This window comes from Octopus bimaculoides, chromosome 1, assembly GCF_001194135.2.
Source record: "Octopus bimaculoides isolate UCB-OBI-ISO-001 chromosome 1, ASM119413v2, whole genome shotgun sequence".
In the NCBI taxonomy this organism is placed as follows: Eukaryota; Metazoa; Mollusca; class Cephalopoda; order Octopoda; family Octopodidae; genus Octopus; species Octopus bimaculoides.
In genome coordinates this window covers 57681807-57705947 of record NC_068981.1, presented here as the reverse complement: position 1 = coordinate 57705947, position 24141 = coordinate 57681807, and the positions used below count along the sequence as shown (strand labels likewise).

Here is a 24141-nt window from a genome sequence, read left to right as displayed (position 1 = left end):
TTTACTGTGTTTTAGAATTTATGAAATTAATAATTCTGAACAGTTAAGACAATCAGAAGCTAAAATTTATGAGACTATAATTTGTTTGAAATGAAGAATTAACTAGAATTTATTTGGTAGAAGGTTCACTAATTTTTATAGATTTTCCATGCCATTAGAAGAGAACTCAAGACTATATCAAACTATGAGTAAAAAGGGAAATTTAATCCTTAAAAAACGAAAGTACAAAATTTCTATGTAAAGCAGAGCATTTTGGAAAATGGAACCAACTGTATTTCAATTCTCAGAATGATTTCAGTTTCTGAAAATTATTTTCTATAAGTCTATATCTTCGTAGTTAATTTAAAAAGCAATTTATAAACCACTTAGAAAACTACATCAATTATGAATAAAAGAAAACTAAAGGATTTCTCATAAAAGTTTTGATTTTTAGTTTTTATTTCAAGAGATACAAGAGACTGATAAATTTTCATCAGGAATCGATTTCACTGTTTCTACTTATTTCTCATAACTAATATTCTGCAAAACACAGATCATTGTGGCTGTAAATATGATTCAAATTGAGAAATGGAATAAATTTTATCAATGTTTCAAAAGTTGTTTACCTTCTTTTTCCTAATATGAATTTTTGTTTTATTTCAAACTTTTCTTTCATCTGTGTTAGAGATGAATGAATATATGTTTACAAAGGCACTTATATTATGCATGATTTTATGCAAGACCGACATGTATAAGTAACAAATGTGTGTTTAAACTGAAGATCTGAAATCTATTACTAGAACTGAAATTTGTTTGGCCTTACATCAGCCCTGATAAATCACACCTATGATCAGGAGCATTCCAATCGCAACCACTCTGTTTTATTTTTCTATCTTTTAAGATAGGGTGATTTGAAAGATACCTGACTGCTATTTCTTACAGGGTAACCAGCCATATAGACATCCCCTGTTAGCTTACTAAATACATGCAATGAGTTGCCTACTTGTAATATGATTCTGTTTGATAAAAATTGTGTCAGAATTTTGATATTCCACACTGCTAGAATCCTGTTTTAAAGTGTGTTGGAAATCATCTATCATAATGACCTAGTGAAGAAATTTGGGGATAGTGAGGGAAATGTGTATCTGTAATAATAGGGTGCTCAATATTATATTACTGTCATGCAACCTAACAATAGGTCACTGGATTCACTTGTATCACTTATGACTCGAATTAAGAAGCCTCTATTTTGTTGCTCAAGTTGATAGAAACAGCAGCCATATTTCTATCTTGTTACACTTTTGAAAAATGAAATACATTGTATATAATGTATTCCTACATGTCGGTGAAAGGACATGATAACCACATTAGTTTTCTTGTTCAGCGGTGATAAAAGGCTAAGTAACACCACCTTGTAACTTTAATAAGCTTACAAAAAAAGTGCTTCCAGATTTGTTTGAATTATCAGAAATAGCAGAAAATCTCTTTCAAATCAAGCCCTACTGCCGTAAAACTTGAAAAAACACATTGGATAATATAGTCCTAGAAAAAAACTATGGGAGGAGCATAGCCGGAATGTTTTTGAACTTGGCTTGGAACGAAACAACTTATGTCCCTATGATAAAAAGGAAACAAAATCAATGACACTGATTTGTAGCATGTCTCTAAGTTTTTGTTACAACTTTTAGAAGTTCAATTTCACTCTTTCACTGTTCTGCAGCAATAGAATTTATTGAACAACTTTGTAGTACCTCTAAAGACTTCGTATTCTCTAGCTAAGTAAGAAGGGGGGAACTGGATTAAATAATACTAGTTATCGGTTCCTTATTGATATGTGTGCAGATGTTAGCATGACAGGACTTTATCAAGTAAAAAAATATAGCATTTTATTCCTTTGGTATTTGAAAAAAGTGTCTTGAAAAGTTCAATCAGCAATTTTTATTTATTTTTTTTTACTAATTTAAAGCTCCTCATTTTTTGTAGTTTTCTTTTCAAAAGCCCAAAATGATGATGATTTTTTCAATGAATCTCTATATCGTTTGCCAAATGCTGAAAATGTAGAGATACAATTTCCAATGTAATGATCAGCCTTTGTCAAAATCGCCAAGTCTAAAAGTGGATTGTCCAATGCTGAGCGCACAAATTTAACCTATAAAACAAAAATATATTAACGAAAATTAAGGACCTGAAAGACAAAATTTAGTTTCTATCAAAAATATTTTAAAATAATGCATCTCATAAGTCCAGTAATTTAATGTTGTAATATTAAACTGAAATATAAGATAATGTATCAGTGTAAACCTTGCAGCAATAGAAAAAAAAAAAAGATCTGTATGCGGGTGAAATTCCATTATTCACAAGGTCAAACAAAATATGTTGTAATGAAAATTTCAAAATGAAACAAGATGAATAAAAAAACACATTGGAAATATATAGGTGCAGGTGTGTCTGTGTGGTAAGAAATTTGCTTCCCAACCACATGATTCTGCTTCAATACCAGTGCATGACACCTTGGGCAAGTGTCTTCTACCATTAGGAGCCAACCAATAGGGGTGTTCTACTTCCACACAACAGTTTGTCTAACTGTTATTGCAAAAATATATTTTAGTTGAGAAAATCAGTGTAAGGTGGAAAGCAATAACAATACAGATAGAACATTAGATATAAAAAAAATAACAATATCGAAGATATTGAAATGTTAGTTTACAGATATTATACTTAGTTTTTATATTACAACTTAAGAACTCCTTCACTGAGGCTTCTAAGAACAAGGGAGAGAGAGATTTGTAAATTGTGAATCTATTCTTTTTACATATTGTGAACCATCCACTTCTCATAGTTTAACCCCTTTATCTCCTAGCTTGAAGTTGATCCCCTCCACCTCACCCTGTGAGTTACATGGCAACCTTAATAGCATTGGTAGTACAAAAAAATGCATCCAGTATACACTGTAAAGTGGTTGGTGTTACAAAGGGCACCCAACAGTAGAAACCATGCCAAAACAAAAATTATAGCACAATGCAGTCCTTGGACTCAACTGGATCATGTCAAACCATCCAATCCATGCCAGCATGATTACAAAAGATGATTATGATATTCAAATAATCATGCATATACTATTAGAAGTTTCATGTGAGGAATTTCAAGCAGCCTTTTTGAGTTTCACAGGCTATGAGTATTTAGTGGGATGATATATGCAAGGAAGGACTGGGTTGATTTTTTTTCTTTTTATTGTAGAAAGAAATTTTGGCTGCTAAGATTCAATTTTCATTCATTGTACTGAAATGAATTTCATTCTAACAAAATTCTTTTATCATCATTTTAACTGCGCTTTTGTGGCTCTTGCTATCAGAAGTATAGTGAACTAGAAAACTATAACCAATGATGTTAGCATCCACAAATGGATATTATCAATAAAAGCACTTAATACTTTGCTTTGTATTGCTTTTCTGTGTATGTAAAATACAAAGCACCAAAAAAATTTTAAATATATTAAAGAAGCTGAAATATGTCATGTTTTATTTACTATTGTAAATTCAGAGGTATAACCACAAACATCCACTTCCTTTTCTTCATCTACCACCACCACCCCATCACCCTCTTCAGCAATACTATTACAAGAATGTAAGGAAACTATTAATTCTGTATATCTAAACTTGATGCACTAGTGTCTTCAGTTTGTGTCACAAAACACTGTCCACATTTTGAGTATGAAATGCATCTTCAGGGAACCTAATCTTCTTTATATTGCCATGTTTTCAAGCAACATTATCTACCCAAGCCTCTTGTTATTGTAGTCACCTCTTCCTCTGATCAATCTCTGAAAAAATAAAAAAGCTATAACAATGACAGTTTTTTTGTTTTTTTTTTCTTACCTGCTTCATGACTTTTGACATTTCTTTGATTAAATCTCGGTTGTCAGTAGCAACAAATACAGTTTTTGCTTTGTATTTTTTAACAGCTTTCTTCACCTGGTTAATGACTGTACTATCAGAAGGGAAACACATTTCAGGTGAGAGGCTTCCATATTCTTGTGAATAACCTATACACTGGGCAGAAGCAAACATCTGGCGGCTTTCTGATGTATGGGCACAGGCTGATTTCTAATGAAAGAGAATTGAATAGAGAGTTATATATATATATATATATATATATATATATATATATATATATATATATATATATATATATATATATATATAGGATCAACTGAAATCATTTTAACAGTTAATTTTTGGCAAAAAGAGAAGGGAGACAATTTTTTCACAACGAATTTTGAAATTATATTACTAAAGCAGAGAACATTGAGATTTTGTCAAAACTGTCAGGTTTAAAACTATTTTTCCAGAAGATATGCAATGATATTTAAGACAATAAAATAACAATTTGTTGCACAAAATTGTATTTTTTTGTATCCTTGTACTAAATGCAATTGAAAATAATAACTTCATCAAATAATTGGTTCTCAGAAAGATATCCAATGGACAAAAACAAAGCTCTCCACTTCTCACAAAATCCTAAAACAATTAGAGCAGTATAAGTTATACATGGCTCGATGAGAAAACCTATCCAATAAAAAAAAAATTTATATAAATCATCTGTAACATACCTTTAAATTATTGCGGATAAAGAATTAAAATTTGTAAACTTGCCCACAAAGTGTGCAATCCAAACTTCAATTTAATTGTCATCTTCTCACTAGGGGTCACTTATTTCTAAAACAAACAGTTTTTATGGTTTATTAAATTTCAGTTGCTTAGTAAGGTTACTGAGAGAGAGACAGTTAAAAAGAAAAATGTAAGGAACTATATTCTACAAACCCAGTCAACACCGTTTCTGAGATGGATTCCTAGAAAAGGTTTCTCAGGAATAGTTTCCATTATAAAATTATCAGCAGCTTTCTCAATATAAGTTGACCATTTGATGTAGTCATGAAGGTGTAAAGTATCTTCACGAGCAGGGAATGGAGCAGGAGATCCAACAAAAGCAAGAACAGGATATTTAGAAGCTGGAAATCTGAAGATAAATAAGAATATTAATAATTGTTTCTAACATAAGCACAAGGCAGGAATTTTGGATGAGGGGTTAGTTGATTAAATCAACTCTAGTATTTGATAGGTACTTACTTTTTTAATCCCAAAATGAAAATAAAGAAGATCTTGGTGTAATTTTGAACTTAGTACATAAAGAACAGGTAGAAATATGTGTGTGTGTGTGTTAGAGAGAGAGAGAGAGATTTGCTGTGTTTTAGAAGACTTGTCCAGTTAAATAAAATTGAGGCCATAAAGACATGTTCTTTATGTCCATGCCCCCAGAACACAATCTGTCCCAAACAAACATTTCCTCAACGTCCCATCTTCCTAACACCTCTCCCATTCCTCTACCTGTGTTCATCACTTAGTGTATTCCCCTCCTCTCTATCTCTCATTTTCTCCTCACAAACTTACCTGCACACAAGGTTGGATCTCTTCCCCCACCAAATATCCTTTTAACACCTTCTCTCTCTGCCTATATCCACTCACTACATTCCCTCTGCCCTGCCATCTCTCACTCTCTTTCCACAATCTCATGAACTTACCCATCCACTCACACTATCCAATCCCTGGTCCACTACACTATATTCACCTCCCTGTAACTTGGGTGTATGCCACATCACATTTTCATCATCTTATCTCTCTTCAACTGAGGCAGCCATGTATCTCCTCCACTACAAGCCACCTATTTCTGTCCCTTTATTCATACTCTAACATCTCATCACCTGGCACAAAGCCACCCAACTCAATACTAGTCCCCCCCCCCCACTCAGTTGAGGGAGGAAGGAAGGCAAGCAGGCAGGTAGATATGTAGGTAGGTAGAGAGAGAGAGAGAGAAATCACTGTTGCTGTCTGCAATGAGTATTCAGTTGTTCTAGCAACCAAACTACCTGCTTATTGAATAAAGCGTAAATGGCTGAGTATTCCACAACCATGTACACTCAATATAATTCTCAAGCAGAATCAACATGTGTGATCAAAATGTATGGGCATTAATATTAGTATAGTGTGTGTAATAAGTATTCCTTCCATAATTGTCTATTTTGAACCGTTTAGCATTTAAACCAGCTATATCTGGCCAGAGTATTTTACCAGTTTTATGTTCAAACTGGCCAGATCCAGCCTCTCATATCTACTCTACAATATCATTCTAAAAATAAACAATCACATCATTAAAATCTCAAAGTTATAAATTAATGCATGATTAATTCAAAACAATGTGAATAAATAAGCATTTCATTTGACAGTAATCTGAATGCTAGAGAATTAAGGGAATTCTGAGTATAGATGTCTTTTGTACAAAAGTGTTTCTATCCTGTTTTGTTTTGAGTGAACCTATGCACACTTAAGAACATAACCCAACAGATTTATATGATTAATGATCTCAATCACTTACCTATTTAACCATCTGTCTCTTTCGAAATGGTTGCTAACATCAAATGTTAGTGGTTTATGGAATTCAGATTGAACAAAATCTACATTAAAGTGGTCCCAAAATGGACCAAAAGGATTCCCATCTTTTGCATTGCATGAATCTTTGCTTGAATGTCTTGCTTGGTAGCAGAATACTACAATTTACAAAGGTGAAAGTAAAATTATTGCATAAAATACTAATTGATAAATCAGAATGAAAATATATATTAACACAGAAGAAACAAATAACTAATATGGTATTACATTAACTAATATAATATAGTTTAACAATATATTTAGCAGTATTTTATATGTAAGAATGCTTGCTTCCCATACTGTCCCTTCCATTATTCTTTTGTGCATGGTTTCTTCCATTTCTCCCTCTCCTACCACCCTGTTATTCCAATTCATACTCTTGTTTCTTTCACCCTCTCATCTTAGTTCATCATGTATCATTACCCACTCTTCTATTCAGTCTCTTGATTATGTTGTCCTGTTGAATGGAGATAGCACAGAGTAGGGAAAACTTTTTAGCCTTGCAGTGAAGACAGCAACTTTTATACTGCTGATGCCTGTTTACTAAATAATACTATAAGATAAAGTTCATCATGGTAAAACAACAGAATCACATTCATAATTATATCTTAAATAGGTAAATGGCTTCAAATTTTTATAGTGAAGTAGAACTAGGGTTGTGACACATTCAGAACTTTCTCAAAGGAAAATACATATAAGATATATTAGACATTATAAGCACCAATTTGAGACAGAAAAAGAACTGTCCAACTGGCAGGACTCAATAAAGTAATTACTTCCCAGCTAACTGTGTTACTAATTGCCATACAGTATACTTGACATTCCATTTCCTCAAATTAGACATTATGCTTTTTGGTATTTTAACTGTACTGTTCTATCTCCATGAGAATATTTGCAGCCATTTAGAGCTAGCAGGATAAACTATTTTACTGATATCTCACATGGAAAGATATCCTATTTCAATGTGTGTTAGGAAAAAATAAACCCAAGGATTGAATTATAAATGTATGTGTAAGACATACGAATATCTAAGTATAAATTTATATGCAAGAGACATAAATAGAAGAAAATACTGAAAGAGATAAAGTTTACCAATTCTTTTGTTCGGTGGCCAAACCTCAGGGGCCAATTCTTTCATAAACTGCTCCATAGTCATTACTCGATGATATCGCTTCAATGGTTCAACTTGAAAATATTTATCAAAAGCCACACATTCCTGAAAGAAAGAAAAAAAAAATGTTTCCCTGGAAGCACTTCCTTTTAAAATCCATTCCTCAGTCTCAATATCATCTCTTCCCACTTTATTTTCCACTGATCACCCCTCTTTGTGCATCCAGTTATCTCTCCCTCTCCTCCCAGATATATGTGAAGACTGCCGTCACCTTATCATTCTCATCACCCGTCACATTTGCTGTTGAAGGCCACCCCTTCACCTATTCCCCCACTCACTATAGCCACCTCTACATACTTCTAACATCCATCTCTGTCACTGTACATCTCTCCCTCTCTCTCACCCATTCCACTGTCCTACCCCACACATCATCTTCATATTTTCTGATCAACCTACAGGTATATTATATTGTTATCTCCTCCCTTCCTGTATTGCCACTTACCATCTCCTTCCTAAGCCACTAGTATTCTTTCACCTTATTTACTATCAGCCACACCCCCATCTTTGTTCCATTCACTACATCAATCTCTAACTCCAACTCTAACTATCTCTCTCATGAACTTATTATCTGCCCTTCATGATTCTTTGTCCATATTTCCTCTTGGTGTCACCTAGTATCTTGAGAGTATGCTCTGACATCTTGTCACTACCACCACTGCTTTCATTCCAGCCACCCTTAACAACCCTTATATAATGCTGGGTAGCCAGGCAACTCCTTTATAGCAAGACACCCACGTCTGTTCATCTATGAACACCTGACACGAAGCCATCTCACCTTCTACTACAGTTCAGTTGTGTCAATCATATGAATCTCTCCAGTCTTGGAAAACCTGTAAAGCTTGTGGTTACTGTCCCTTCCTCTTGACTAAGAGAGAGAGAGAGAGAGAGAGAGAGAGAGACAGAGAAAGAGAGAGAGAGAGAGACAGAGAAAGAGAGAGAGAGAGAGACAGAGAAAGAGAGAGAGAGAGAGAGAGACAGAGAAAGAGAGAGAGAGAGAGACAGAGAAAGAGAGAGAGAGAGAGAGAGAGAGAGAGAGAGAGAGAGAGAGAGAGAGAGAGAGAGAGAGAGAGAGAGAGAGAGAGAGAGAGAGAGAGAGAGACTCTAAAGTGCTCAATACACACGTCTAGAATTGTGTGAAGGTTATTCTATGTAAATAGCGAGTAAGTGTATTAAGCCTACATAGATTATGAGATCATATGTACAAACTCCTTAAGCAGAGAGAAGATGGAAGCACATGAAAGACAGGTTTTCTAAGGTTAGATATGATAGTTTGACACACACTCACACAGACATTTATGTGCATGTATGAACACACACACACACACACACACAAACGTAGATATATAAACACACACAAACACACATATATACACACATACAACCATATAATGACAGCTGTTTATAAGTATTTATATCAAATTTTAGATATTAGAAGTAAAAACAATGAACAGTAGTTGGTAGGATTAAAGAGTTGGCCTTCTCCAGAACAGAACCACTGTTGCATATTTCTAAAGAATGGAGTACAAGAAGGGGCACTTACCCTCTGATCATGAGGTTGGATCAAGTAGCCTTGACAGAAGCAACCTCAATAACTTTTATGATCTTCTTTGTGTTATATATCACTTATAATGTAGTCATTTTACTGTATTACATGTCTATCTAACCCAGTGTTTCTCAAACGTTTGTCACATACCCCACAAGATTTGTAAGAAAAAACTCCATAAAAACATGTGACTACTGCAAACAAAGCATACAGCATATATATATATATATATATGTATGTATGTTTACACACACAAACACACATTGATATATATATATATATATATATATATATATTCAAACAAAGTTTAAATTAAAACTTTATTGCAAGTTTTATTCACTTATGACTTACCATAGCATTGTAACTTGCCCACCAATATTTTAGTTGGGGTTCCACACCCTCGCCGAAATATTGCTATGCTCCACCAGTGGATTATGTGTTCCACCTTGAGAAACACTGATCTGGCCACTGACATTAGGCAGTGTAGTGCCCTTTAAATATTATTATTATCATTATTATTATTATTATTATTCATTCATTCATTGCTTCAATACATTTAACTAGATTTTTGGAACCTAGTTAAATCCAAAATCACTTGTTTCAGTCATTTGAGTGTGGCCATGGTAGGAAACCACTTTGAAGGGTTTAGTCAAACAAATTAACCCCAGCACATTTTTTTTCTAAGCCTCTTACTTATTCTGCCTCCTTTTTGCTGAACTACCAAGTTATGAGGATGTAAACAAACCAACATCAGTTGTCAAGCAGTGGTGGGGAGCAAATACACACACACACATACACAAACAACACATATACAATGAGCTTATTTCAGTTTCCATCTACCAAATTCATTCACAAGGCTTCGGTTGGCCCAAGGCTGTAGTAGAAGGCACTTGCCCATGGTGCCACACAGTGGGACTGAACTTGGAATTATGTGGTTAGGAAGCAAATTTCTTACCATACAGCCACACCAATAAAACATTTTTCTTGAACCTCAACAAAAAATAATGTTGCAACTTACGGATCCAATCACAGAAGCTTTGTATTCCACCCAAGGTGGGATCACCATTGTTCTATTTAACCGTTTGGCAAAAGCCAAACTTCCCAAAAATTGTTCTGCTTGGTTTCCAAAGCGACCTGTAAAAAGATTTGAGAATTATGAAATAAATGCTTCACATCAAATAATAAACTGCAATGTTAATAAAAATCACAAATTGTCATCTGCTTTACAAACATTTCCTTTAAAATATCTGCATTTTTAACTTTTTTCCTTTCTGGAGACCATTTATTCCAAATTTATACAACATGAGGAGAGAATAAGTGTGTAGTTAAGAAGTTAATCTTAGAACTATGTAATTCTAAGTTTGATCTCAGTGTAGCACCTTAGTCAAGTGTCTTTTTAAGTTTTAGGTTAACAAATGCCTTCATCATCATCATCATTTTATGGCCATGCTCCATTCTGGCATAGATAGAATGGTTCAACAGTATTCAGCAGGTTAGAGGGCAGTGTCTAGCTCCAATATTTCACTTTTGGCATAGTTTTCATGGTTAGATGCCATTCCTAACACTGATCACTTTACAGAGTGTACTGGGAACATTTCATTTATGACAACAAGTACCACAAAAGTTGTCTTGCTGTCAGCAAGACTAAAAAACCCACTCAAGGCCTGCATTGTTGCTGTTCAAATCAATTACCAATCACTTAGAGGGCAGGGGTGGTTTTTGTGACACCAGCACTGTTGAGTCACTTTGTAACTAGCAAGTGAAACTTTGGAGACAGACACAGCACAAAAGCCTACCATTAGCATGTGTGTGTACTGGTCAACAAGAGAAATATATATATTTGTGATAAAACTATCAATAAAACAGTGCGTCAAAGAAAAATGCTTTGAGGCACTTATTCTGCATAAATTATAGATATTTAGTGGTGTTCTTGACATCAGAAATGCAGTGAACAAGTGACATGCCCAATGTAAACATAACACTATCAAATGAAAATGTTTATATTGAAACTTAACTCAGTGGCTTTTGAACTGTTAAACAAAACCAAAAACTAAATATCAAACAAATGTCTAAGGGCTTACTTTAAAAGTTTTGGATTTTCAAATTTTCTAATATGAATTAATGAAATAATAAAAATGTTTTTAAACAAATCAAGTCAGATTATAGATTTAAATAATAAAAAAAAAAGAAAAGGAAAATCAGTTGTGACCTAAATATATCAGCACATGCTTTGAAAATTCAGTGAAGGCCAGCCAATAAAGCTGATATATAAAATCTTCAATTTCACCGTTATGTGCAATGAACCAAAATAATCTTAAATTAACAAACTGAGGCTTAGTAATAATTTTCTATAATTTCCGATGCACTAACGAAAAAAAAAAATTGTATAAAGGTGTTATAAAGAAAAAAAAGTTGCAGGGCCTATAGATAAACAGTATTGGGAAAAACAGAATGATGAGTATAAAAAGAAATAATAGGTAAGTTGGTGCTGAGTGGCCTAGCAAGTTCTGACTAAACAAGGTTGTGGTACTGGTGTAGCCTATGGAACATGTGTAGCATTCAGAATATACAATGTCTTGGTCTCAGTGATACTATTTTATATTAGACTGGAAACACCTGTTATATAATATAGTGTGACAGAAATGGTATGTTATACTTGTAATGAATCTATTAAAATATAAGGTGGTGCAACATTGAAGAGAGAATAAGAAAACATTATAGTACTACACAATTCTAAACTTCTACAGATCACAACTGCACCCTACAGTCTTATATATATGAGAGACTACAACCAAATAATGGCTAGCCAAGCAATAGTTAGTGATTGGAAAAATCACAAAAAATTTCCTCACCAACATACTATGATCGCTAGCATGTTCTTTGCTCTCCATCTCCCTTTTACCACTTTAATTTTTGCATTTCTGAACTGCTGAAGCACACACAGTTTGGTATCTCTCTCACCAATTCAAACTAAATACTTTAATAAGAAAACAAAAAGCTATGAGGTCTAGGCCAAATCATATCTTTAGCAGTCATCATACTAACCCTCATTTAATTCCAATAGATTTCAATTTCTGAGTTGTCTCCCTTAGAATTTCCTTCATTGGACACTAAACTCGGCTTGCGAAGACCCGTTGCAGCAAGTGAGATCGAAACTGAACCAAATTCGGTGACTGGCACCCGTGCCAGTGGAGCGCTAACAGCACCATCTGAGCGGGATCACTGCCAGAGCAGCGGTCTCGCTTCCGTGCCGGTGGCACGTAAAAGGCACCATTTGAGCGCGATCGTTTCCAGCTTCGCCTTACTGGCACTCGTGCCGGTGACATGTGAACAAAGCATTGGACTGACTCCTGTGCAGGTGGCACATAAAAAAAATAAACACCATTTGAGCGTAGCTGTTGCCAGTACCGCCGGACTGGCCTTCGTGCTGGTGGCACGTAAAAAGCATCCACTACACTCTCGGAGTGGTTGGCGTTAAGAAGGGCATCCAGCTGTAGAAACTCTGCCAGATCAGATTGGAGTCTGGTGTAACCATCTGGTTCGCCAGTCCCCAGTCAAATCGTCCAACCCATGCTAGCATGGAAAGTGGACATTAAATGATGACGATGATGATGATGAAATACCGTTATAGGTTTAATTACTTAAGAATGTAACAGTGACTTAACTACAAACTATAAATTTTGATACAGAAATGGTCAATCAAACATTTGGTGGTGATCTATTGATGTAAACACATCAGATTTAATGACTTTATCATACAAATTAGGGGTTTAACTGAATTTTAATCCATCTATTTTCAACTGCTTGTCACATGATATGAAAAAGGTATCATAGCATAGTAACACTTTTTGTTTTTTGCTTCAAAAGCGATAGCACTAGTTGATATGGAACAGAAATCCTTGAGAGTAATATATACAACAGTATGAGAAAACCCCACACAGATGGGATATGTTATATCCAATATATACTCATCTAAGTTCTAGACATTGGTGGAAACACAAAGATTTCATCAATATTCACATGTAATTAGCCTCACAATTTAACAGAAACAAAAATCAGCAGGAAGTAATTAAACTTTCCCTTAATTGAATTGTATAATCATACACAAAAAATCAGAGAATAACGAATTATTCTTAATCCAGATTCTCTCAGATACTAAATTACAGAGAACAAAAGTAATCTTTTGGTAAGTGTTTATTTCACAGTTGAGAAACTCTTTCTAGACTGATATCATAAGAGGATTTGAAAAAACGATGAAGGTTATACACAAAGCTTTATAACAATATCACTTGATTAAATTAATGTAGCACAAACTATTTTTATGGATAATTAAATATGATAGAATAGCAATTAGCTAGCACTAAACTGTTAACATATGTCGGTGGCATGCTTGATTTTAACTGAATATATAAATAGTTAATCCTTACAATGATTTCATTAAGTTTTGTTTTACATTTATTTTATGTTTATATTTGTGTAATTTTCATATCTAATATTCTTTCTCATAGAAATACAAAAGCAATGAGTTTTTAAAAACACAAAGTAAAAAAAATTTAAAGGTGATTAAAAATTTTAGTCATTTTATTTCAACTTCTTTCTTCTCACTCTTACATTTCAGAACCCCCACCCACTCACAAAAATACCCAAATCATTTTTAACGAAGGCTGACAAATTTAGTTTATATTGATTTATAGTAAAAAGAATTTATTGAATCACATACTTCAGCTAGATTAGTGAAGAGTTAGAAATGGTAGAACAATCAAACTATACGGCTAATATTGAGTCAAGTGAAGTCGCCAATACTGCCCGATTGGCACCCGTGCCTGTGTCATGTAAAATACTCCATTCGATTGTGGTCGATATCAGTGCTGCCTGTCTGGCTCCTGTGCAGGTGACACATAAAAAGTCCCATTTGAGCGTGGTCATTGCCAGTGCCGCCTGACTGGCTCCCATGCCAGTGGTATGTAAAAAGCACCATTCAACCGTGGTCAATGTCAGTACCACCTGACTGGCCCTCATGCCAGTGGCACGTAAAAAGCACCCACTACACTCTCAGAGTGGTTGGCGTTAGGAAGGGCATCCAGCTGTAGAAACTTTGCCAGATCAGATTGGAACCTGGTGCAGCCTTCTGGCTTGCCAGCCCTCAGTCAAACCGTTCAACCCATGCCAGCATGGAAAGTGGACGTTAAACGATGACGACGGCGATGATGAATAATATTGTTAAAGCAACGAGCTGGCAGAGACGTTGACACACAGGGCCAAATGCAAGGCGGCATTTCATCCATCTTTACACTCTGAGTTCAAATTCTGCCAATGATGACTTTGCCTTTCAGCCTTTTGGGGTTGAGCACTGGGATCAATGTAATTGCCTTACCCCTCCCCGAGTTACTAGTTTTGTACCAAAATTTGAAACCATTATTATCATTATTAATACCATTAAGACACTAAGCTGGCAGAATTGTTAACACACAGGACAAAATGCTTAGTGGCATTTCATCTATCTTTTCATTTCTGAGTTTAAATTCTGCCAAGGTTGTCTGCTTTTCATCCTTTCGGGATTGATAAAATAAGTACCAGTTGAGCACTGAGGGTAATATAATTGACTAGTCCCCTCCCCACAAATCACATATATATATCATCATTTAATGTCCACTTTTCATGCCAGCATAGGCTGGGCAGTTCAACACAAACTGGCAAATGTGGGATTGCATCCAGCTCTAATGTCGTTTTTGACATGGTTTCTATGAATGGATGCCCTTCCTAACACCAACCACTTTACAGAGTGTACTAGGTGCTTTTTTGGCGCCACTAGCACAAGTGAGGTTGTCATGTAACTTGCAAGACAGAAAAGAACAGGGGAGGAAAAGGAAAGGAAGGAAAAAGCTTCCACTACTAAGAGGAAGTATTTACAAGGGGAAGATGGAGATGAGTGGCTGTATGCCAGGTGTTGAAAGGCTAAAATATGATAGAGGGACAAGGACAGTTGTCTTGCTACAAAGAAGATATATGGCTGAAGGAGGTAAGAGGAAGGTAGTGATGGGGAAGTAGAACAAACTTTCATGGAAGAAGGTGAGCATAAGAGAAGACAAGGATGGTGGATCATGGAAGGGGATGAGAAAGTGGATGCTATACACACACACTTACATACACACCATATATCATCATCATTTTAACATTTACTTTTTGGAGACACAAAGTCAGACAAAATTCATTGAAGCAGATTTTCTTTGGCTAGATGCTCTTTCTGTCACCAAATTCCATGTTTCCAAGCAAGGAAGACTACAAACAAAAGACACTAGTGTAGGTGGATGCTCTGAGAGTGTAGCTGCTAGAATAAGAATAACCTGGGCAAAGTTCAGAGAGCGCCTACCTCTGTTGGTGACGAAGGGCCTCTCGTTCAAAGTAAAAGGTAGACTGTATGACGCGTGTGTGCGAACAGCCATGCTACATTTGTCCACCAGTGCGATGTTGAACACTCATTCCCACAGTTCAATATTAGCACACAAACACATATCTCCAAATTGTTGTATCCAAAATCATACCAAAACAGACATGGAGCTTGGGCAGCTCCTGTCAAACTGTCCAACCCATGCCATCATGGAAAACAGATGTTAAATGATGTTGATGATTATATCTAGGAGGCCTTATAGAAGTATTAAATTAACCCCAGCAGTTGACTGATAATTTTTTATTAACTCCAGAAAAATGAAACAATGTTGGCTTCAACAGAATTTTAAATTAATACAAAACGTGGCACAATTAAATTAACATTACAGGTATTTTGTTTGACACTCTTCTAATCAATTTTGACAGGTGATGATAGGAAATGAAGAGTAAAGTAGTTTTTCTTGTTTAGAAAATGGTATGACTTTAGAAATAGAAACATTAGTGCAAAAAGTATGTATAAATATCATGTGTTAAATTACAATATTTGGACATTTTATTCCAGCTTTACGTCATAACATCTTATTATTAAATATGTTATACATATAATATATAAATATAATTCTGTGCTAAGCATTAAAACGTCTTTCAGTGATATGATGTGCATTAATCATCATCATCATCGTTTAACGCCTGCTTTCAATGCTAGCATGGGTTGGACGATTTGATTGAGGACTGGCAAGCCAGAAGGCTGCACCAGACTCCAATCTGATCTGGCAGAGTTTCTACAGCTGGATGCCCTTCCTAACACCAACCACTCCGAGAGTGTAGTGGGTGCTTTTACGTGCCAATGGCACGAGGGCCAGTCATGCGATACTGGCAATGGCCACGCTCAAAAAGGTGTTTTTTACGCGCCACCTGCACAGGAGCCAGTCCAGTGGCACTGGCAACGATGAACGTGTGGGACGCTTACAGCACCTAGGTTTCTCAAGCGGTCACCCATCTAAGTACTCACTAAGCTCGACGTTGCTTAACTTCGGTGATCGGATGAGAACCGGTGCTCTCAGCGTGATATGGCCTATAGACTATTATATATGTATGTATAGGAACAAAGAGATGACATCAGAAAAAAAACTAAGCTCATGTAATGAACTGCATTAGCTTACAGCTGTTTCTGCTATAAGATGTGGTAGACTCTTAGTTGAGTCCCTGGGTAACATCCTATAGCTTCATCAAAGCCTTGAATATGAAGTGTGCTTTATTTGTGAAAATTACATTTTCAGAACATACAGGCATCAGGAGTGAGGAAGTTGATGTTGATGCCCATGGAAAGATTTGTCCAAATGTTGAAAAAAATATGCAAATATATATGTGCGTATACCAGAATGAAAAAAGAAGAAAACTTACGCAGACATATAGTCATGCAGAGAGTCCACCACATCTAGACATAAAGTCAACTCGGAGTTCACCACATCTTATAGCAGAAACAGCTGTAAGATAATGAAGTTTATTACATAACCTTTGTTTTTTTTTCTCGTGTCATCTCTTTGTTCCTATACCACTGCATACTCATCTAACATTGTGTTCTAGACCATATGTATATTGAGTTCTACACCAGGTTATTAGTCTCCGTATGCCTATGCAAAATTTTAAAATACATATATGTATATATAGATGATGATGATGGAATCTCTCACTGGTTTTGAAGTACACTTTCTTTGTCAGTCATAATGCTTATGTTGAATGTGACATTTGAGTCCCACCAATGATTTGGAAAGAAGCCCGCAGATGTTGCTATTATTATTATTATTATTATTATTATTATGCGAGGCAAAATGCTTAGCAGCATTTTGTCTGTCTTCATGTTCTCCGTTCAAATTCCACCATGGTCGACTGCGTCTTTCATCTTTTCAGGAGTTGGTGAAATAAGTACCAGTTGAGCACTGGGGTTGATGTAATTGATTTATCCCCTCTCCCACAAAATTTTTGGACTTGTGTCAAAATGTGAAACTATTAGATAGACAGGATTGATACAGAAATGACGGAAAGGGAAGGAGAATAAGTTGAAAAGAGAGTAAACAAACATAGAAAGAGGAAGAGTGGGGGAGAGAAAAGCAAACAGAAGAGACAGAGAGATACAGATAGAAAGATAGATATATAAAGAAGAGATGACTGATAGAAAGGGAAAGAGAATAAGCAGGAGAGAGAGAGTAGACAAACATAGAAAGAAGAAGATAAGTAAGAGTAAAATAGAGAGCCAAGTGAAATGTGAATATGAAGAGATTCTGGAGTAAATAATGTTAAAAGATTTTATTATTAATTATTATGCTATAAGACATATATGAAAATAAAGGTTATAATACAATGAATATTTGGTAGAGATGGACTATATGTAATCTGAACCTTCCCCCCCCCCTTATAATTGCGTATACTTTGTTAAAATATTCGGTGGAGATGGAGTATATGTAATCTGGGTATACCCCACCTTTTAAATTTTGTTATTTTTTTTAAGGAATCCTATGTTTCAGACCATGGAGAATTCGATTCTGGAAAAAAAATTTCTAAAATCTCAATTTCAAAATTTCGATTCCCCCGCCCTGGTTTTTATATAGATCCACAGGGTAAACCTAACCCTAACTCAAACCCTAACCCTAACCCTGACCGTAACCCTAACCCTAACACCAGTTTTGTGAGATTTGGCTGTTATTTCTAGCATGTAAATAGCCTGCTTGGTGGGGGGGGGTGAAATTTTTCAAAAAATTTTTTTTCAGAATCGGAATCTCCATAGCCTAAAACGTGGGATTCCGTAAAAAAAATTAATAAGGTCCAGCCGTGTAAAATAAGAACTAAAGGGATCAATAGGCAAAAAATGGTTAAGTACCACAGATCTAAGTGAATCACTAAGTGCGTAAAACGCATAAAATTCCAAACCATCTTGTGCGTGGATGCGTACGTGCGCGCGTGTGATAGAGGTAATACTTAGAGATCAATGGTTGAAGAGAGAAACTAATGAAGTTACTCAGGAACGGAACTACAAAAATTATATCAAAAACAAATAGGCTACAGTAACTAAAACCCTAACACAAAGGCAAACATTAGTGATTCAAATCTGTCAATTGGTGGCTCTGGTGAACATCCACGCCCGTAAGGATTTCTTGGTAGGTTACAGATGTGTTCATCGCTGTCATTTGAAGCTCAGTTTACCTTACGAAAGTAAGTGAATTTGGTTACCGCACCGTTTTGAGAGTTCAGTATTATAGCTATTGGCTCAATCCAATGCTGAGCATATATGAACCGCAGACCTTTCAGCTAGTTATCTGTTACCCTACAGACTTGGCGAACTTTCTCAGAGCATGCGACCAGTTCTCCGTACAGTTTCCGTCAACCAAACTTCATAAGGCTTTGGTTCACCTGAGGCAACAGTGAAGACATTTGGTTAGCCCAAGTTACCGACCTGAGGTTATACAACACCATCCCTTGATGTTAAAAAACAGGAACTCAAAATATTTCGCACGTGCTAGAAAAGATGGCTAAACTTCGTCGCAAGTTTAAAGCAAACCAGTGTCAAATCGGGTATAACGTTTGAACGTTCTTGGGCGAAGTTTTTGAATAACAATCACTACCTCATGGGGAAGAAAAAGGGCAAGGGACTGGGAGATATTTTTTAAAACTTTTTTTTTTTAGTATTCCTGTTTTTCTTACAATAGGAAGTAGGAACTTTTTACAGTTTACCTTCCCTCACCTCCACCATCATAGGATAGTAATACCTATTCCGAAACCCCACCCATATAAATAAGTAATAAAAATTACAAAAAAAAAAATCATCCCAAAAATATTACTTACCCATGCAAGGACAGTAGACTATATATCCACTTTGGTCAACGTCTAAGGACCGGCACTGCCCTACAATTATTAGCAACACTATTGTAACAACATTCAAAATAGTGTAAAAAGCCATGCCGCTCTGAGGTATTTCTCTTCCAAATCAGTTCAATAACAGGATTGGTGGTATAATATATAAATAACAGGGGAAGAAACCGAAACTGCAGCAATAAATAAAAATTGTTTTTCGAGTGTTTTGTTAGGTTATATGTGAAACAGCTTCCGTGAGGGTGTGATTCTCGACAGGTTGCATGACAGCGGGAACTTCGATATGTAAAACTTCATAGTGTAATCGATACAAAACAGTGATCAAGGGGAATTAATCAGTTAGACAGGTGTTTATCGCAATAACTAAATAAATTATACATCTGTTTGACGAAGACGCACCCACATATTTTATGTTCCGTTCGATACCAGTTGACTAAAAATGGCAGGGAACTGCGCGAAGAGAATGTGTAGATCAAGGGAAATAACTCTAATATCACTAATTTCTTCTGTCCTTAAAAATTAAGAATAAAATAATAAATCTGACTTTCTTTGTGGACATATAAAGAACGAATATCAGTTCTATCGCCTGAGATTTGAAACTGCATTTTAAAATTACTGGTCGCACTTTTGCCCGCCAAATCAGTTTGTAGCGCGGAAAAACTTATCCTGTCAATTAAAACAATGATTGATGAGTTTTTAATTACCAGCTAGGTGAAATTAAATTCAGATGAACCAGATCTGACCTGAATATTTAGCTAAGGTTTGTCCATCTTTCTATCGGCTGCAGACTGTTATAAATACGATCAACTGACCAGCCAAAGGGGTCAGTTCCCTGCTAGCGATCGTGGCAGCCTGTTGCAGACAGTTTGGGGGCTGAACAAGAAACGATGTCACTGGGTCAAATGAAAACTACTGTTATCATCTCTCCTTTCTCCCCCATTCATTTCTTTCACACTGACATACATCTACTCACACTTGATTTATCTATCTAATTGTCATGCCTACCACATTTAGATTACCCTTTCTATCACATGTCACACACCACACAAGACTAAGTAGATTGTCAACAAATGCATACAGTTAAAATTATATGTTGATTTTCATCGATCCAACGTGGTTGATTTATAATCGTAAATGTAACGAAAATAAATCATGTTGCTTGAAACTTCACCTTTCAGTTACACACTTTTCAACAAGAAGACATACTCTGCAAGAATCATCCTCATCGTCATCAGTTACGTCCGATAACTCCAACCAACACATCATCGTCAGATTTTCGGACCTCTTCGTTACAGATACTTTGATTGAATTATAAGTGCTTGGCAGAAGTTAATTTTTGATTTCTGCTCACTACATGTCAGTATATATTTTTTACTTTCTATAATTTAAAAACTTATTTCTATTACCTTAGATAAATGGGATTGTTTTATTAATTAATTTTAAACCTATTAGATAATACAATTTACCAAAGTAAACGAACAACAATATTAAAAACGGGACAAAAAAAGTAATAATAAAGCTTGTACACTTTCTTAATTATACACCACATCGGGAGACACTAGTGTTCAGTTCAAAAATGTTTTATCATTTTAGCATTTGGATTACTCTGTCAAATGCAATGCTTATTTGTTCGCATTATTTTGAATTAATCATGCATTATCTTGCAGCTTTTCGGATCTTATTTTTAGAATGTTGGCGTTAGGAAGAGCATCCAGCCATAAAAACCATGACAAAACAGACACTGAAGCCCGGTGCAGTCTTCTGCCTAGCCAGCTTCTGTCAAACTGTCCAAACCGTGCCAGAATGGAAAGCGGATGTTAAATGATGATGATTGTATAGGAAAGTGGGTTATACATCATTAGATGTATACCTGACGTTCCTGTATAAAATTAAGAATATAACGGAACGCTGAACTCCAGACTATCAACTTAAACAACATTTATTCAGGTGGTTAATATATACATTTTTAGCTCTTGTTTGTTGTTACAGCTTCTGTGTATGTGAGCATGGTTGTTGGGACATTGTTATGTAGATGTGAGCGAGCTGTCTAGCGTAAGTTCGAAAGATGGAGAGAGACAGCTAAACACGTCCATGCTCAATCACTGGCCAGCAAGAAAGAGACAGAATAGAAGCGGGAATGCTTGGTTGTTGAATTCCACGCATGCGTGAGACTACGCATGCGCACAGCGCTACTACAATTGTATAGGAGGTGTGATAGGCTGGATCTGGATGGTTTGAACATAAAGGAAGTAGAATATTTAAGCCAGATATGGTAGGTTTGAATGCTGAAAAGTTTCAAGCAACATAAAACAACTATGACATTACTACAAGTGAAGGCCATGTTAAAAGCCCTGAAACAAACATACCCTCACAGAAGTGATAATTGAGTGAAATACCTACCGTAGTAAAAACTTCACTGTCACCAGCTTGGCTCCTCCAAATATCTTGCTCACCATGAACTGAAGTACATAATCCACTGGCAAATTATGCTATTTTAACATTTTCTTCTATTCAGCTGTAGGTGCAGTAAACCCCTCTCCTCCACCACTGTTCTAAAGGTGTATGGTGGAGTGAAGGAGTCACGGTGGCATCCCATAAGAGGTATCTATTTGTAACCCAAAGCAAAATGTAAGCTCATTGTGTCTATTGTCATCATCCTTGGACAATCCAATGGCTTCATAATTGAGAATATATTTACCCCAGCTACACATTTATCTCATAGTTGTGAGCAAAGTGACTAGCATTCAGTAAAAGTGAAAATCCATGAAAACCTCCAGAATTGTGTAACTTACTTCATTGACATGTCGTTCTTCCACATATAATGGATCTGATTCATCGATCAGTGCAGATGCAGAGCTTATTTAGATTAAACAATGTTTCTGTTAATGTTTGAAGTATCAAAAAACAACATTTGTCTATCCTCAGCTTCTTTCTAAATTAATTAGGATATTAATTTCAAATTTTGACACAAGGCCAGTAATTTTAGAGAAGTACGTTGATTATAACAACTCCAGAGTTTAACTGGTACCTACTTTATCAACCCTGAGAGGGTAAAAGACAAAGTTGACCTTAGTGAAATTTGAACTCAGAATGTAAAAGATGAAATGCTGCTAAGCATTTTCTCAGCATGCTAATGATCTGTCAGCTTGCCATCTGACTTTTCTAAATTAATTAGGCCATTAATTATAAAAATTCTGAGACCTCAATCACCAACATGAAAACTAGTCAAAAAATGAAAGAAATGACAAAAACTATTTTTATTGCAACAAAACTCTACATGGCAAACTTGTGCTGATTGTCATGGCTGAAATAACTGGATCTTCATCATTTGTTCCTCAGAAATGGATACCTCTGTGCACAATCATCCAAATGAAGAAGAAAAGAAATTGATCATAAATGTGTACAAGAATCCCATCTTTTTTGCAGCTTGAATAAAAAATCCTACCCAGACATTGCCAATATTTACAAAAACAACTATTCTGGGATCATTGACTTGAAAGGTCAGATCAGTTTTCTTGAAAACAAGATTCTAGAGATGACCAAACATACTGTTTACTAGACTGTCCTCTCATTCTACATTACTCCCTAACTCACTTTATCCAAACTTATTTACTCTTAGACATCATTATCATAGCTACAATAAACCTTTCTGATGACCCCGTTCCTCAACTGGTACTTATTTCATTGACTCTAAAGGACGAAAGGCAAAGTTGACTTCGGCAGGATTTGAACTCAGAACATAAAGACAGACAAAATTCAGCAAAGCATTTTGCCCATCATGCAAATGATTCCACTAGCTCACCACCTTAACCAAAGCCTCTAATAATGCATTAATTGAACATTTCAAAAGAAAGTAAAAACAAGCTCGACATGGTCAGCACTGAATGTAAGGAAGACTTTTTCCTGTTATCCAGCTCTGATTAGACAGACTGAGACAAGGTGAAGATTGATCTATTGAGCAACAGTTGGAAATGGTAAGGACAAATTTTTAATTCCAATTATGATTACATAACAAAATCTGTACGTTATTGTAATCTATACTTTTTCCTTTATACTAAAAAAAATAAAGAGATTTAGCAGATTCAGAAATCATATATAATTTATCTATTCTTTCTGAAGACTTCAATTTCTAGCCTTACAATGAAATAACCTGAATCAGAGTAATCAGGAAGAAAAAAGATTTTGAGATTTTATCAATGTGATAAGAAATTTGCTTCCCAACAGCATGGTTTTGGGTTCAGTCCCCAGCTTGGGCAAGCATTAAAAACCATGAGTTTTTCATTTGTAGAGGTAACATGACTCTCATAGAACAATAAGACTGTATTTTCATTTGTCTGAATAGTTGTCATACATACAGAATATATATATGAATATATCATCATCATCATCGTTTAACGTCCGCTTTCCATGCTAGCATGGGTTGGACGATTTGACTGAGGACTGGTGCAAACGGATGGCTACACCAGGCTCCAATCTAATTTGGCAGAGTTTCTACAGCTGGATGCCCTTCCTAATGCCAACAACTCAGAGAGTGTAGTGGGTGCTTTTACGTGTCACCCGCACGAAAACGGCCACGCTCAAAATGGTGTCTTTTATGTGCCACCCACACAAGAGCTAGTCCAGGGGCACTGGCAACGATCTCGCTCGAAAACCCTACAAGGCCAGTCAGGCGGTACTGGCAACGGTCACGCTCAGGATGGTACATCTTATGT

The 24141-nt window shown here is 35.7% G+C and overlaps 1 protein-coding gene, 1 long non-coding RNA gene and 1 pseudogene across 3 annotated transcripts in view; 1 reads left to right on the top strand and 2 right to left on the bottom strand.

Annotated features, from left to right (window-relative positions):
• Window positions 1-416: 416 nt before the first annotated feature.
• Window positions 417-20006, bottom strand: LOC106869159 (GDP-fucose protein O-fucosyltransferase 1). Of its 2 annotated transcripts, none has more exons than XM_014914771.2 (7): window positions 19403-20006; window positions 10194-10309; window positions 7554-7677; window positions 6409-6580; window positions 4800-4995; window positions 3855-4082; window positions 417-2128 (listed from the first exon to the last, which is right to left on the bottom strand). In XM_014914771.2, exons 1-7 carry the CDS (start codon window positions 19515-19517, stop codon window positions 1940-1942), a joined length of 1140 nt encoding a protein of 379 aa, XP_014770257.1. In that variant the 5' UTR covers window positions 19518-20006; the 3' UTR covers window positions 417-1939. The 2 variants fall into 2 exon arrangements, with proteins under 2 accessions (XP_014770257.1, XP_014770258.1); XM_014914772.2 differs by lacking the exon at window positions 19403-20006 and adding an exon at window positions 16967-17031.
• Window positions 16526-16645, bottom strand: LOC128250139 (5S ribosomal RNA; annotated as a pseudogene).
• The window catches only part of LOC128247561 (uncharacterized), a 29051-nt gene continuing 24898 nt past the window's right edge, over window positions 19989-24141 (top strand). Inside the window, exons 1-2 of the long non-coding RNA XR_008263876.1 lie at window positions 19989-20785; window positions 21118-23403. This is a non-coding gene — a long non-coding RNA (uncharacterized LOC128247561). The remainder of the gene's footprint in view (window positions 20786-21117; window positions 23404-24141) is intronic.